Source organism: Heterodontus francisci, chromosome 31 (genome assembly GCF_036365525.1).
Source record: "Heterodontus francisci isolate sHetFra1 chromosome 31, sHetFra1.hap1, whole genome shotgun sequence".
NCBI lineage: Eukaryota > Metazoa > Chordata > Chondrichthyes > Heterodontiformes > Heterodontidae > Heterodontus > Heterodontus francisci.
The window spans coordinates 41,538,209-41,554,302 of NC_090401.1; the positions used below are offsets into that span (position 1 = coordinate 41,538,209).

The 16,094-nt window shown below is 40.8% G+C and overlaps 1 protein-coding gene across 1 annotated transcript; it reads right to left on the reverse strand.

Annotated features, from left to right (window-relative positions):
• On the reverse strand, window positions 1–11,902 carry LOC137346979 (F-box only protein 39-like). Its single transcript, XM_068010953.1, has 4 exons — window positions 11,441–11,902; window positions 5,852–6,424; window positions 3,851–4,027; window positions 1–129 (listed from the first exon to the last, which is right to left on the reverse strand). The coding sequence occupies exons 1-4, from the start codon at window positions 11,885–11,887 to the stop codon at window positions 1–3; spliced, it is 1,326 nt and encodes a 441-aa protein (XP_067867054.1). The 5' UTR covers window positions 11,888–11,902.
• Between the last annotated feature and the right edge of the window lie 4,192 nt (window positions 11,903–16,094).

Consider the following 16,094-nt stretch of genomic DNA (forward strand, 5'->3'; position numbering starts at 1 on the left):
TTACATCAAGGGATAAGTAATTACAAAATAATTGAGTTCTGTGTCAATTAGATCCCTGTACTTCATGTACAAGTTACGCAGCAGCTTATCTTCTTCGTTTGTTTCATACTTGTGCATGTAAATTCTCACCTGTAGATCAAACAATGTCTCCATCAGATCAACAATCTCAAATATTTTATTACTCTAATCATGTCCTGTAATCCTAAATCCAGCCAAGACAAGTTTATTTTGTTGATTCCTGAGTCATTACATATCTTATTGGAATGTAAAATTACACTATCATGGTTAACCAACTTAAGGTAAGTGAGTTTATCACATGAAAATTTACATGTGGCAGTCTATTTTTATGGAAAGCATTTGTGTCTTCTATGGGCAGATTCATTTAATCAAACTTGATATAGTTCTGAAAAAAATGACTGGTCATCCAAATGATCCTTTACAAGTGTATGGGCACACTTCCTTTGCTCTTCCCTTTTTAATTTCTCCCTTCTTTCCGCTGTTTCATTTTGGGCTACAGTTCCATGCATGCCAACTTAGCTGTGGCACGTTGTGCATGTGAACTGGCATTTTCATGTGTAGGTTAGGCTATGAGTGTTGACAATATACTCCATCATAGAGGGTATCATAGCTGAATATTAAACATTTGCTCCCTCCACTGCTGGCACCCAGTAACAGCAGTGTGTACCACCTACAAGATGCAGTGCAGCAACTCACCAAGGCTCCTTCGACAGCATCTTCCAAATCCGCAACATTTACCACTTAGAAGAACAAGGGCAGCAGATGCATGGGAACACCAGCAACTGCAATTTCCCCTTCAAATCACTCATCATCCTGACTTGGAACTAAATCACCATTTCCTCACTGTCGCTGCATCAAATTCCTGCAACTCCCTCCCTAACAGCACCATGGGTGTACCTACACCACATGGACTGCAGCGGTTCAAGAAGGCGGCTCACACCACCTTCTCCAGGGTAATTAGGAATGGGTAATAAAAGTGTCCCTTGTCAGCGGCACCCACATCCCATGAACGCTGATTGAGACTAGCTAAGAGCACAGACAAGGGATTAAATCTGGGGAGTTTCCTGTTCTGTATGGGCAGTGTCTTTCCCACTCAACCACTAGGGAGCAGGGGTTGACACCTAAGGATTTATAAAGTGATTTCCAGCTTCCAAGCTACAGCACATGACAACCTGGGAGTGGATAGGTATAAAAGGTTAAAGGAGCCAATGTAACATCACAACATCCACTACACAAAGTAATTAAAGCTTTAGTAATGGAGAGGATAATAATACAGGATTAGGGTATGCCATGGTTCTGCCCTCTTTACATTGCATAATAAAACGCTGAACTTTATCCACCATGCTTACAAAAATAGTCTAGTGCAACTCCAGGCTATCAATTTAACAATAGAATTTTACATTGTTTATCCACAAAAGATTTTCCCACATTCCCGGCAGCATATAAATCAACATTAAAGAAGTTAATTGATATGGTTCCTTATACTAGTGTCACGAAAACAGGCTACGCCAAATGAGGATTTTTAATTATTGGTTATTGGTTAAAAACCTACATTAAACTTATAAAAAGGAAAGCTGGGATCCTAGTTAACTTAAAAAAAGCAGGCAGCCAAGATGGTCATCACAATTTGCATTGAAATACCTTACACTTCAAAGGAGAGACGAATGTCTGAGTGAACCACCACTAGAACAATGCCTCATGAATTTGGAATCAGCAAACAGCTTCACTCCTAACGGCAAAACCTTCAAAGCCATCATGAAACAATGAGATCAGAGAGAGATTGAGAATTCCTAGACTTTGAATCTAATTAAATTACAAATCAGGACACTGGATCATCATGTGACTGCCTCCCTATCTGTGAAAAAAACTGGCAATCTTTTGGTACAAAGGGTTCAGCTGCTGAACACTTTGTGTGCAGAATATAAAGGGATGCCTCTCTCTCTCTCCGTCCCTTGCTCTCTCTCCAGGAAACCTTGGAGGCATTAGAAACTTGCCTGCTGGTTGGAAGAGATCCAAGACAAAGAACCCCAGGGAAGAAAGCCACCCACATCACTGCCTCCGAGAAGAACCTGAACCAGGTGGGCCAGCTGCAAAATACTGCTACCAGCTAGAGACTTCTGTTATGGCCAGGTGAGGCAGAGGTTTAGGGCTCCCCTTTCAGCCTTTTCCTGGTTTGGCCTAACAGGTTTTAATTTTTAAAACACCATGTTTTTAGCTTCCCCTCAGTGAGTCCTTACTCACTGCTCTTTAATTGTAATTGCAAAGAAATCAATCAGACAGGTTTTCTCAGATTTAAACAAGAAAGGTCTAAGTTTATTAACCTTAAAACTCTAACTCAGTTAAAACTACTAAGAATACACGACGCAACCACGCTAGCATGCATAAGCAATAAACACGCACACAAATAGAGACAGAGGAAGAGAAAGAATTAAGGGGAAAGGTTTTAAGTAATAGATGCAATTGAGTTACTGGTTCTGGGTTGGATGTAAAGTCTTTGATTGAAGTTGAGTCTTGCAGTTCACGTTGGGGCCCAGTGTACACGTTAAAACTTGTTTAGGTACCAGAAGGCTGCAGGAGTCTTCTGTCTTGAGACTTAAGTTATTTCCGTGAGATCCTGGAACTTTGCGTCAGCGAGACAGAGAGGGAGTGCTCTGTTCTTGAAGTTCAATTGCAGTCTCTTCCAAAAACTATTCTGTGAGCATAATTCAATTAACTGCAGGTTGGCCAGCAGGTTAGTCATGTGACTAGCTTTTTTCTTGAGACAGCCTCACCTGCAAAGTTTGTGGATTGCTCACAGCCTACCAGACACTCTCAGTGGCGGGGGTGTGAGGTGGGGATGCGGGGGGGAATGCTGGCTCTTACACACACAATGACCCTCAATGTCTCTTGATCATCACTATTGACAAAACCCAACTGGCTAATTGGATCAGGGAGTGCTCCCATTGTCTCTCCATGCAACTGTCCTTTAGAATACAAATGTGCAGCCATGTTTTCAGCTACTGTTCTGTGGTCTTTTTAAACAAACTATTTCAATGTCCTGTAAACATTCAAATAATAATGTTCCATATTACAAAATTGATATGTCTCATTTTGGCAGGTGTGGTTTCCATCACACTTCAGAATCACAACCTCAGCCAGAAGACAACTGACTTAGTAGACACCACAGACCGTATATTATTTTTATTTGTTCTAGACTCCAATCCAACCCAAATCTATTCATCATCACTCTATTTGTGCGTATGTGATTCTCATGTATGTGTGAGTGAAAGTGTAGCATAATTTATTATTTTATCTAGATTGGATTTAGATTTTTAAGTACAATAAGCTCACCTCTTTCTTGTTTAAACTCGAGAAAACCTGTCCAACTGGTTCTTTTATGATTACAACAAAGGTAAAAAGTAAACACTCACTGAAGTGGTAAGCACAGCCACTGTTTAAAAAGGAATAAACCCCGTCCTGGTCAAACAAAGGGGAAGGACAAAAGGGGAGTTTTGCAACCCTTCCTCACCTGATGTATTCAAAATAAAAAGGAGGTAGAAAAAGCAAAATAATGGAATGTGGGAAATAATTAACAGGGAAAAAAGGTCTAACAGTAGAAGAGGCGGAGATCCATAGCAATAAAAGCCAATCATAGCAACAGCTTTATAAGAATGTTGTGGGACAAAGCCCCAGCAGTTAGTGGGCTCAGCAACCTCTACCAGATGAAGAAATATTGCTAGACCCTTGAGGACCTGGTTAGCTAGCAGTTACTAACCTGAGCAGTAAGGCATTATCTCCTTTAGTCATGCTTAAGTGACTCAGAAATCCTGTTAATAAAAATAATTGCTTCTACCTTAAGGGTCCGGAAGTTGGATTTTCCCTCCTGACGATATTGCAGCATTGTCTCAATAAACTTAATGCTGAGGAAAGCCCAGATCTTCATGTAGTGCAACCGTTCACATGTTAAGACCAGTTGCAGTAACTCATCATCAATCCGTTCATGACTATTATTAAATTCCAACGTCAGTTTCTGGCAACAAAATTCATCTCAAAATGAGGACGGTGCAATATATAGACATAGATATAAATATAGTTAATATATGTTTAGAAGAATTAATGTTTGTTCTATTGATACACAAGACCAGAAAAATAAGTAATAATTGTCAGCAAATGAGTTCACATATAATGGTACACTTGAAACATTAATCTTATCTGTCAGATATTTGTCAGCCTCCATAGACAGCCATCATTTTTTTTAAACTTCAGATTTCCAGCATTTACAGTTTTTCTTTTTGCCTCTCCATCTGCTCAATACAGGGTGACAGGGGCCATTCATTTCCCAGTTAGAATATTGCAATTTATGCACTTTAATATGAATGATATTTGTATATTGGGATAATAACAGCAACTCCTTTTGAACAACCATCAGTGAGCCAGGAAAACCAGCACAGGGCAAAACTGTACACTTTCAGTTGATTCCCATAGCAGCTGTATCAGTAAAGATGATTCTAGTCCTCAATGTTCATTTAAATGAGGTTGTAGGGGGCAAACTTCAAGAAGTCAAAGGATATGATAAAGATTGTTGCTATAGTGCTATTTAAATATTACAGGTTAGGCCTTGGCTGGCACTCCATTCAATTCCTAACAGGAGCATCTCTCTTCTGTAACCTTTTTGAGTGGATTCAACACTGGCCTAACTCTTCTCTGTCATGAGAATTGCACAAATAGGCCAGCCTGTGCTGAAACTAGGGCTTCCGACACTCCAAACATTTGAAGAGGGTTTGATAATATATAACGTTTAATACACTTTATTACACTTTTTCCCTTTTGAATTATGTTTTTGTTTAACATAAGACTTGAATATTAGAAAATGTGATGAACTGCTCCTAAAAATAGATTCTCATCAATAGAATGAACTTTGCATTTTTTTTTTGCCAATTTTTCTCATCTCTTGTGAAGGGATTGACTCTTTGCTGGCACCCTCTGTGTCTTATTAAGTAGCCATTCTTCAGGTCTGAGTTATAAAGGAAGTGTCAGTTAGCAATTTGACCATGGAGGGCATCGCAGCTGAGCATGTTTCAGTCATCATGCAATATCCGGAAAAGGCCACTTTCCAAGAGGGGTCACTACATTGTAATCTACTGCAGGGATCCTGGCTTATTTTTCCCTCACTGGTTTAGGGGCATGGCCAACAAGTTCAAAGAACAAAGAACAAAGAACAAAGATAATTACAGCACAGGAACAGGCCCTTCGGCCCTCCAAGCCTGCGCCGATCCAGATCCTCTCTCTAAACATGTCGCCTATTTTCTAAGGTTCTGTATCTCTTTTCTTCCTGCCCATTCATGTATCTGTCTAGATACATCTTAAAAGACTCCATCGTGCCCGCATCTACCACCTCCGCTGGCAATGCGTTCCAGGTGCCCACCACCCTCTGCGTAAAGAACTTTCCACGCATATCCCCCCTAAACTTTTCCCCTTTCACTTTGAACTCATGTCCTCTAGTAATTGAAACCCCCACTCTGGGAAAAAGCCTCTTGCTTGAATCTGGTCTGCATTGGCTCGGTGATATATTGGTCTAACCAACTCAGTCCACAAAGTGTTGCATTGTGTATTATTCAATAACCCTTTTGCCACAGAGTTGTCTTCAGGCAATTGTGGCCCTCAGGCAGGTAATTCCAGACTCTTTCTAAACCTATGGCTCACCAAAATGTTACTGTGTGTCTTTGGTGTTATGTGTATGGAATCAACCAGCCCTTGTAGGTGTCTGTGAGAGTTTCTGACCTGAGTAGTTTGTTCTTATAGTATTGAGATTGCACTGACCTATTCTTAAAGGTATCTGTCAGCCATCTCTTACCTGTAGTGTATTCTTGTAGTGTGGAATTAGATCACTCAAGGTGGGTTTCATTGTCCAATCTGGGTCACTAAAGTAACAGCTCCTAAAATTTAGGCTCCTCACTGGGATCTCTGGCACCAAAATCCGAGTCAGTCGATCGTTCTTCATCACAAGTTCAAAATAAAAATTGACCTTCAGATTGGTAGCGCGTTTAGCTAGCTTGGACCAGGACAGCCCCCATACAACCTGGTTGTGAGGGTCGTGGATATGGCATTTAATGTTCAAGGTCCTAAGGGTCTGGTAACAGCTTTCACAGAGCGTGTCCAGGAGGTCATCAGAGATGCAATTATAATTGATTGACATGACGGTAAGATTGCAGAAGCTGCGGATAATCTTAGGGAAGGTGGGGTTGGCATAAATGGCTAGGTGGTGGCTGAAGAAATCTTCAATGTTGAGCTCAGAGATGGAGCTCCTGTTCCTCTGGTGGATCAGCGAGTTTAAGATGGAAAAGCCCTGTTCCATGCCTAGCCGTGCTCCTCTCAGATTGAATGACTGAAGGTGTCTGCACTCACGGCGGAGGAAAAAGTTCAGGCTCTTTAACAAAAGGAAAAAGAAAGCATCCGATTTTGTTCAAATTCCCTTATATCTATATCACAGTGAACAGATCTTTCAAATAGACATAAATTGTAAATCATACACCAGTAGAGCTTCGCAAATTTCCAGATTCAGCATGTGATTCAAGTTTTTTTCTGGTTATTACTCCTCATAGAAAGTTAAAGTGTTGAGTAATATCAGCATTACAAATGTTACATTTTTATCATATTATTTCTGGTGTGGAATAGTGTTACTTTGTTTGCAATGTTAAAAATATCCCATAAGTCACGTAAACAATCACAATAGCTGCAAGGAGTTAATTATGGTCATCCGTTGTGAGATATTCTGTATTCCTATAGATTACAGTCCAGCTCCCCCAGTAGAATAAATTATGCATTTAAGGTTTTTTTTTGGTTTATCATTTTGGCACAGTTGATAATCCAGCTACATTAAATGGGCTATCAACTATGTTTAAATAGCACTCAATGGAAATTTATATTACATTTATATAATGTTAACCAGTCTGCTACCAGGGGAAATGAAATTCCATGGTGCTGTGATGTTAATATCTGCTGTTAATATTAGTTTCTTTCTCAAATAGCTAACATCGAAAATTGTTATCTTATAATTATTTCCTAGTGGACTCAAGCTGTATTCTACTGAAAAGGGTGAATAGTGGAGATATGGAAATCGATACATATTGAGTTTTACTTGATTAGCTTTGAGGATCATGGAGAATTTCAGGAGATTAAATAACTGTGACAGAGTCATAGAGTTATACAGCACAGAAACATGCCCTTCAACCCATCGTGTCTGTGCCGGCCATCAAGCACCTAACTATTCTAGTCCCATTTTCCAGCACTTGGCCCGTAGCCTTGTATGCTATGGCGTTTCAAGTGCTCATCTAAATACTTCTTAAACGTTGTGAGGGTTCCTGCCTCTACCACCCCTTCAGGCAGTGCATTCCAGATTCCAACCACCCTCTGGGTGAAAAAACTTTTCCTCAAATCCCTTCTAAACCTCCTGCCTCATTACCTTAAATCTATGCCCCCTGATTATTGACCCCTCCACTAAGGGAAAAAGTCTCTTCCTATCTAACCTATCAATGCCCCTCATAATTTTGTATACCTCAATCAAGTCCCTCCTCATCCTTCTCTGTTCTCAGGAAAACAACCCTGGTCTTTTCAGTGTCCATCATAACCTCCCTGCTCTTATATTCTATGCCTCAGCTAATAAAGGCATGTATCCCCAATGCCTTCCTAACCACCTTATCTACCTGTGCTGCTGCCTTCAGTGATCTATGGACAAGTACACCAAGGTCCCTCTGGCCTTCTGTACTTCCTAGGGTCCTACCATCCATTGTATATTCCCTTGCCTTGTTAGTCCTCCCAAAATGCATCACCTCACACTTCTCAGGAGTAAATTCCATTTGCCACAGTTCCGCCCATCTTACCAGCCCATCTATATCATCCTGTAATCTAAGGCTTTCCTCCTCACTATTTACGACACCACCAATTTTCATGTCATCTGCGAACTTACTGATCATACCTTCTATATTCACGTCTAAATCATGAATGTACACTACAAACAGCAAGGGTCCCAGCACCGATCCCTGTGGTACACCACTGGTCACAGGCTTCCACTCGCAGAAACACCCCTCGACCATCACCCTCTGTTTCCTGCCACTAAGCTTTTTTTTGGATCCAATTTGCCAAATTGCCCTGGATCGCATGGGCTCTTACCTTCTTAACCAATCTCCCATGCAGGACCTTATCAAAAGCCTTACTGAAGTCCATGTAGACTACATCAACTACTTTACCCTCATCTACACATCTAGTCACCTCCTAGGAAAATTCAATCAAGTTAGTTAGACATGATCTCCCCCTGACAAAGCCATGCTGACTATCCCTGATTATTCCCTGCCTCTCCAAGTGGAGATTAATACTGTCCCTCAGAACTTTTTCCAATAGTTTCCCAACCACTGATGTTAGACTCACCGGCCTGTAAATACCTTGTCTATCCCTGCTACCCTTCTTGAATAATGGTACCACATTTGCTGTCCTCCAATCCTCTGGCACCTCTCCCATGGCCAGAGTGGATCTGAAAATTTGTGTTAGAGCCCCTGCTATCACCCCCCTTGCCTCACATAACAGCCTGGGATACATCTCATCTGGGCCATTATATTATCTGTGGCCTGGGAAAGGAGTTGGTTTGACAAACAGCATTTTCTTGAGTGCTTATAAAGGTTTTATTCTCATTTGAACTTCTTACACACATGTAGCGTTTTTCTCTACTGGACTCATATTAATGAGGTCTTTGCTACTGTAAAAATGCAACTGGGTACTGTGTTACACTGCAGGTGTTAGGGAGAAATTAAGGAGCAGCGTAGTCAGCTTATCTAGAGAATACTGGTGCTGTTCCTAAGAACGCACTGCAAATATTTTAGTCAAATAGTTTCATCTAAAAAAAATCAGTAGGTAATAATATTAACAAAATAATATCAGTTGCATTAGACATTTGATAAAGTAATTTTTGTGGTGCCATGCCTGATTTGTTTAATTCCTTTATTGTCTTCTGCCAAGTTTGGCAAAGGCAATTTTTACTTCAAACAATGAAGACAACTGGAAAATGTTGAGAACGTTATGGCAGTCAGACTAGTGAGCAATACAGGGCACCATAGGCAGCCACATCAACCTCAGCTGGATTACTGTAACTTTACTAGTACAAGTAATCGCTTTAGCAACTACTTCTACTTGCATTTGTACAGTGCTTTTAATGTGAAAAAAACTTAAGATATTTCACAGAATTATTATCAATAAAATGGATGCTGAGCCAAAGAAAGCACTATTAGGAGGGCTGACCACTATCTTGGTCAGAGCTGGGTTTTAAGAACAATCTCAAAGAAGGAGAGACTGGTAGAAGGGCAGAGGAACCAGTGAGGAAAGTCTATAGTGTGGGGTCTGGGTGACCGATGGCACGACCACCAATGGCGGGGCAAATGGGAGAGGAACAAAATGCACAAGAGGCCAGAGTCAGAGAAACAGAAGGTTTGGAAGGAACTGTAGGGCCAGAGGAGGGCAAAGAGACAGGGAAGGGTGAGACCATGAAGGGTTCCAAAACATGAGGATGAGAATTTTAAATTTATGGGGTACCAAGAGCCAATGCAGGACAGCAAAGGAGGGGCAATGGGCAAATGGGACATAGTGTGGAAGATATAGGTAACAGAGCACTGGATGAGGGTCTTGGAGAGAACTGCAACCGCCAAGTCCAAAGCCAACAACAGCAAACGTGAGGATAGGAGTGGGTCGACTGGCAAAGGTAGGGACAGAGGCAGGCGGTACCATGGAAGTGAATGCAGACAATTCCTGTGACACATAGGATATGGGCCAGAAGTTCAACATGAAGCCAAATAAAACACCAAGGCTGCAAATGTCTGGTGCAGTCCAAAACAGTGGTTGAGCAGGGGGACAAATATAGCCAAAAGCTACGGCTATGGTTTTCCCAGTGGTTAGTTGGAGGAAATTGCAGCTAATCCAAAACTGGATGTCGGACAAGCAGTCTGGCAGGTCAGGGGCAGTAGAGGAGTTGAGAGAGGTGTGGGACAGGTAGGCCTGAGTATCCTTAGTGCAGATGTGGGAGCTGACCACATGTTTCATATTAAATGAGACTTTGTAGATAGTTTCTGTCAACATACCTATCTGTAGCTTTGTTGGAGTATGGGCAAATATGTCAGCTTTGACTTAACATTATTGGTAGTGCTTAGCGGTGCAAAATTTTACTCACACCTGTTACTAATTCACAGATTATCTGGAAACATAGGCCCATATCTTGCAGTGGTAATGACGGTGAAGCTGTCAGCATTTGCCGTCATCACACCACCGAAACTGACAGCAACTTCGGGAGTCCACGCACGTGCAATTATATGTGGAAATCCCGAAGTTGCTGTCAGTGATTCTACACTTCTCCATAAAGTGCGTTTTGAAGACCCCAGACTGCAATCAATTAGAAATCACTGAACTGATGACAACTTCCACTTTTACACTCTTAGTCTCACTGTAAAAGCCCTTGAAAAGTTTACACCTTGTTGAATGAGGTGTAACTGGGTTTTTAAGAGCTTACTAGTTTCATAATTACTGTTCAACACCCTCACTGGCCCTGAAAAGCTAATTTTATATTTGTGGAATATCAAATTTCTCCATTATGATACAAAAGTTCTACATACTTTTAACACAATAAGTCTTTTTAACATTTGCTTATGATATTTTAGTTACTATCTTAATCAAATCATAACCATTTATTTCGCTATATGAAATATTTAAATTAAAAGTGAAGGGATTCAGTGCTTCTAATTTCCTGGCTTGCTGCCTGTGAGAATACTTCAATGTGATTGGCTGCTTGCTGGCATCACTGCTGCTGCACCTGGAGATCCCCTTGACTTGGCGTCAGATTCAAACTGATGTCAGGAATGGGGAAAACCGCCAGAGATCACTAGACCTTTGTGGATAGCTTTCCTCAAGGTCAGTAAAAAACATATTGCTTCTCTGCTGACTGCAAGAACCAGTCCATACGTTACTTGTAAAAAAAGCTATTAAAAAAGTCAGAGATATATGATATTTGGACGGGATAGAGTACTGCAGTGTACTAGATTACTAAATGAACATGAAGCCCCTGTGTTCAAGTGTTTGAATCTCAGAACCCTTGACAGGTCAGTCTGCCAATCACAATTGCGCTAACTTTGGCGATCTCTCACATAAAGATTACTTGAAGGATTCCACCATCCCTGAAGCCCAGCAGAAAGGGACTAGTGATGGAAACTGCAACTCACTTACCCACTTATTCCCTCTCGCGGGGCAAGGAGACGGTACGGGGGAGATTTTGATTCATTCAATCACTCAGCATCTTCAGTCTTATAAAGGCTGTGTGCAATTGGGTTCCCTTAGGGGAAAGTTATAAACAAAATTGAAAAATGTAAAATTAAAAAAATATAAAAAAGCTTTTTTTCTTGTATGACTATACCTTCAGGAAGGCATTCCGAACGGATGAGCTCCACACGAGGCGGTCCAACTCCAGATGTTGGATGGTGAAAGATTTTAATCTGTTGTTTTCATTCCCTAAGCGAGCTAGGAAGCTCCTCATTGTTATTTGGAATCTCCTCGTCAGAAGGGAATTATACGGATTCATGAATTTAATCTCGCAGTTTACCAGATATCTGCCAAACTTCTTGGCATACCAGATGGCAGATTCATACTCAGCCCGGCGGTATTTAGATGGTCTCCCACAGAAGGTGAATGTTCTGGATCTCCAGAGAGCTGGCGAATGCATCACATGGTTCCAGCATTTACACACCAGAGCTGCTCGGACTCGGTCTTGGTCTCCAAGCCATCGGAACACCTGTCTTAGGGACACCTCTGGCAGTTCACTCCAATTTCCTGCATCTGTACACTGATCATGGGATACCTCCATCCCACTCAGTCACGGTGAATGCTGAGACCGATAAGGATTAAAACCCAAACATTAGTTAGGTCAAGGTTGGAATCATTGCCATTTGAATTACCAATCACACTGGACAGGGCAGAGATACTATTTTAATACTTTATTGATTATTAATTACTACACTCAGTGCCAATCCGCTAGTGCTACTAAGTAAGATTTAAAACTAAGATCAGCAACATATTGAATCTATTATATATTGAATTCATTACACAGGGCACACATTTCATTCGAAACTTTCTTGTGAATCTTGCCCCCATTGCAAAACTCACTAAAATATCTTAAGGGCAGCAGTCACTCATTGAAAACTTTTGTACTTTGTAACAACTAAATATCCAGAGTGTCAGATCACCACACCGGAGTTCCAAACGGTTTAAACATTTCTGTCAAATGCCAAAGCAAACCAACACCTTCAGATAGCACTGTAAATCAAATTTTCAATGTAAGGGGATCACATCTTGCCTGTTACAGATTCACTGCGCTTGATGTTCCACACAATGGACTGGATTTTACCAGCCCTCTGGGGACAGGCTAGGAGGGGGGGAGTGGGGGGAGTGGATGCCTGATGTCCTCCTGCCGCCATGCCATTTTATCAGCAGCGGGGAAGGTGGAGGTCAATTGAGCCACTTAAGTGGCCAATTAAGAGCCTCTTCCCACCACCGCCCTGGTGGCAATCCCCCTCCCATTGTCCATATCAAATCCCTCGCTCACTCGCCGGGGCCTGCCTGACAGGCTCTGGTGCCCCTGAACTCACTTACCTGGTTAGGAGAGTAGCCTGCTCCCACTGCATCCTCTCTTCCAGGGGCAGTCCCAGTAGTGGCCACCATGTAGGCCTGAGGCCTGCAGCCACTACTTTTTGTATGTTTTTGCATTTCACTTCTGCCTTGCTTTTGCTTTACACTTGATTTTTTTTTTTAAACCTGTATTAAACCGGTAGTGAATTTTTAAAGGTTACTTTGTAGACTTTGATTTAAATCTAAGTGTGATTGTGCTCTGATTAAGTCAAGTAATTAATCAATTATGTAATCAATGGCAATCTGTACGAATATTATTAACTGTGAACTTGTTTTTCCCAAGATCATTTTCCTTTTGTTTTCATGCTGGTCAGGGTAGGCCATGCACAGCTGCTGTTTTGTCTAAACTATTGTTTTCTTGAAAAATAACAGTTGTCTTCCATTGTTTAAACAGGGGTCAGTTCTTAGGGTATTCGATGATCGTTGAACTACAAGCCAGGACAATGGATAGCCTTGCACATGGGGTGGTCCACTATGGAGTCAGAAGATGGAGTTTAATTGATGGACACTATAATCTAATTGATGGCAGATGAGAGACACCATCAAAGGATGTGTCAACAGCCTGAATGGCCTAGTAGTGCCTGTGAGAAGAATTTGATAAGGACTCATGGTTGTCAGACTCTTGTTTTGTGAAAGTCTGGATGAAAACCTCAGAAATCTGGAATGAATCCAGAAATTGGACTTAAAGGGGCCACAGCATCCAACGTTCAGGGCTGCAGCCGGAGTGGACTAGTCAACCACTGAAGACTACGGAGGAAGGGACATCGATGGAGTGACTGACCGGAGTGTCCACCCCTGTGCATGGTTCTCCAGAGACTTGGTGATGTATATACCAAGGGGGAATGCAGTACCATTTTAGGGAACTGTCATGAACAGACTAATTTGAGGTTATAGCAGTTGTGCTATAAGGTTTCTTTTGTCTTTCTATACTCTTTTCCTTCCTTTCTTTTTAATAAAGTTATCTTTCTTTTCTATTTTTATCTTTAATAACTAGAAAAGAACCATTGAACCATAGAAAAGTTACGGCACAGAAGGAGGCTATTCAGCCCATCATCTCTGCGCTGGCAATTATTAATAACTGTTTATTAATTACTTAATAATTACTGAATAAAATTACTGTTTTAACACATTATTTGGTGTTGAGTCACTCACACTTGTTACGTCCAGAGTACGGCTCCAAACCTAAGTGAGACTCCGCAGCGGACTCTCACACCCTACAGATTTTTGGCGAGCCAGCCAGGAGCCCGAAGACAAACGCGGATGAGGCTGTAGAGAGGTATCTTAGGGATAGGTTACCCCTGAAAGAAGGGTGGGTTCAACCCATTGAGAAGTCAGAGATCCAGTCTTTGAGGCGGAACTCTGGATGGAGGAATCCGCGTGTAAAGCAGGCCTTGATGAAAGCAGTTTGGCTGATGGCATAACAGTGACATTGCAGGAGAGATGAGGATAAGAAAATAAAACTCAAGCAGGAACTTTAAAGTGAGTAAAAGAAAGTTACTGTGTCTTTTATTCGCATCTGTATGAATGTTGAAAGCTTCTATGAATGAAGGTCCTTAACTGTGTAGCTTGTAGAGCTAACAGTCTGATTTTCTTTTGTTTTTCTTTTTGTTTATTTGTGAGAATTAACTTTTTTTTCATTTTTGATGACAGGGATTTGAAAGGTACCTGAAGAAAGAAGACAAAATGATGCAATTTGTTTTCCTTTCTCCCTTTTTTAAAAATAGCACACGCTGTTTTACTCTGTGTTTAGTTGATAAGTATTGGTTTGACTTAAGTTGCAAGTTGCTAAGGTTATATTTAAAGCTAAGCTGTGCATCGTGAGAATGGAGTATATAAAGTGTACAGCATAAGTGAGCTCCTGTTTGTGTGTGGAATGAAAGAATTTGTATGAATGATTTTTTTATATATTTCAAGTTTTAATGTGTTTTTCTTCCTGAAATTGTGATTTTGTTGTATCAGTTTCAGCACTTTAAGTTTTAAAAGAAAACAATGAGAGTGATGAACATGGAAGTGTAATTAGTTATGAAAGCTCGAGTTGCGATTGCTGGCCAGAGTCACAACTCGAGCATATTATTATAAACATTTGGGAATTTTGCTCCAGACACAACTTTCAAAAAAAGGAGATATTTTTGAGATTGAATGAACTGCAAGTTGGAACTTGAAAACAAACAGTTTGAGCCTGGAACAGTCTTGGGTATTTTGAATTCAAACTGTATGTTAAAAACAGATGAAAAGGGAATTTGAAGAAAAGGAGAGTTTGGAAACAATTGGAGTTGTCTTGTTTAAAGAAGAGAGACTTGGATGATGTTATCGCACCCATCTGAAAGCTTTGCTCCGCCCCCTTTTAAACTAGCAGAGATGTTAACCCTTTCTGCCAGCAGTTTAGCTCACTGCAACCGTTAGTTTGCTGAATGAAAATTTATATTTATTAAGCAGAATGGATCTTTCATGTTTTTTTTCCATAGGTAACTGCAAGTGCGACAAGATTTCCAGCAGCTTCAAGAATTCAATACTTTCAATGTCACAGCATTGTCACAATTTGGACTAAAGGCTTTGCCTGTTCAAAAACTTTTGTTATTTGTTATCTTCTGAGACAAAGTGTTTGAGAATGGGAGATATGAAAGTTATCTCTAAATGAGTTGCAAACATTTCTGTCTTTCATGCAAACCACCAAGCCTGGGCATAAGAAATTGGAATCAATAAACAAAATTAAATTGATATGAGTGGTTATTTTACGCACTCAAATGGGAATTTATTTGAAGTTTAAGGGGATCATCAAATTTAGAAAAACTAAAAAAAGTCTACCTGTAACCCCAGCAACACTTAATTGAATTTGGGATAATTTGGAGATGCAAAAAGTCCAGCGTAATTTAGTAAGTTACTTTTAAGAAACTAAAATGAATGTACTTTTAAGCTAAGATAAGGGGTAGGCACAGTGGTAATGTCACTGGACTGGTAATCCAGATATCTAGGCTGATGTTCTGGGGACAATGGTTCAAATCCCATCATGGCAGATGGTGAAATTTGAATTCAATTAATAAAAATGTGAAGTTAAAAAGCTAGTTGTAAAAACCCATCTGGTTCACTAATGCCCTTTAGGGAAGGAAATCTGCTGTCCTTACCTGGTCTGGCCTACATGTGACTCCAGGCCCACAGCAATGTGGTTGACTCTCAACTCTCCTCTGAAATAGCCTAGCTGTATTAAAAAAAAACTGCTACAAAGTGTAAGAAAAGGAACAAAACTGGACAGACCACCCAGCATCGACCTTGGCACTGGAAATGATAATGGCAAACCTAGCCCTATCACCCCTGCAAAGTCCTCCTTACTAGCTTCTGGGGGCTTGTGCTAAAATGGGAGAGCTATCCCACTTGCTAGTCAAGCAACA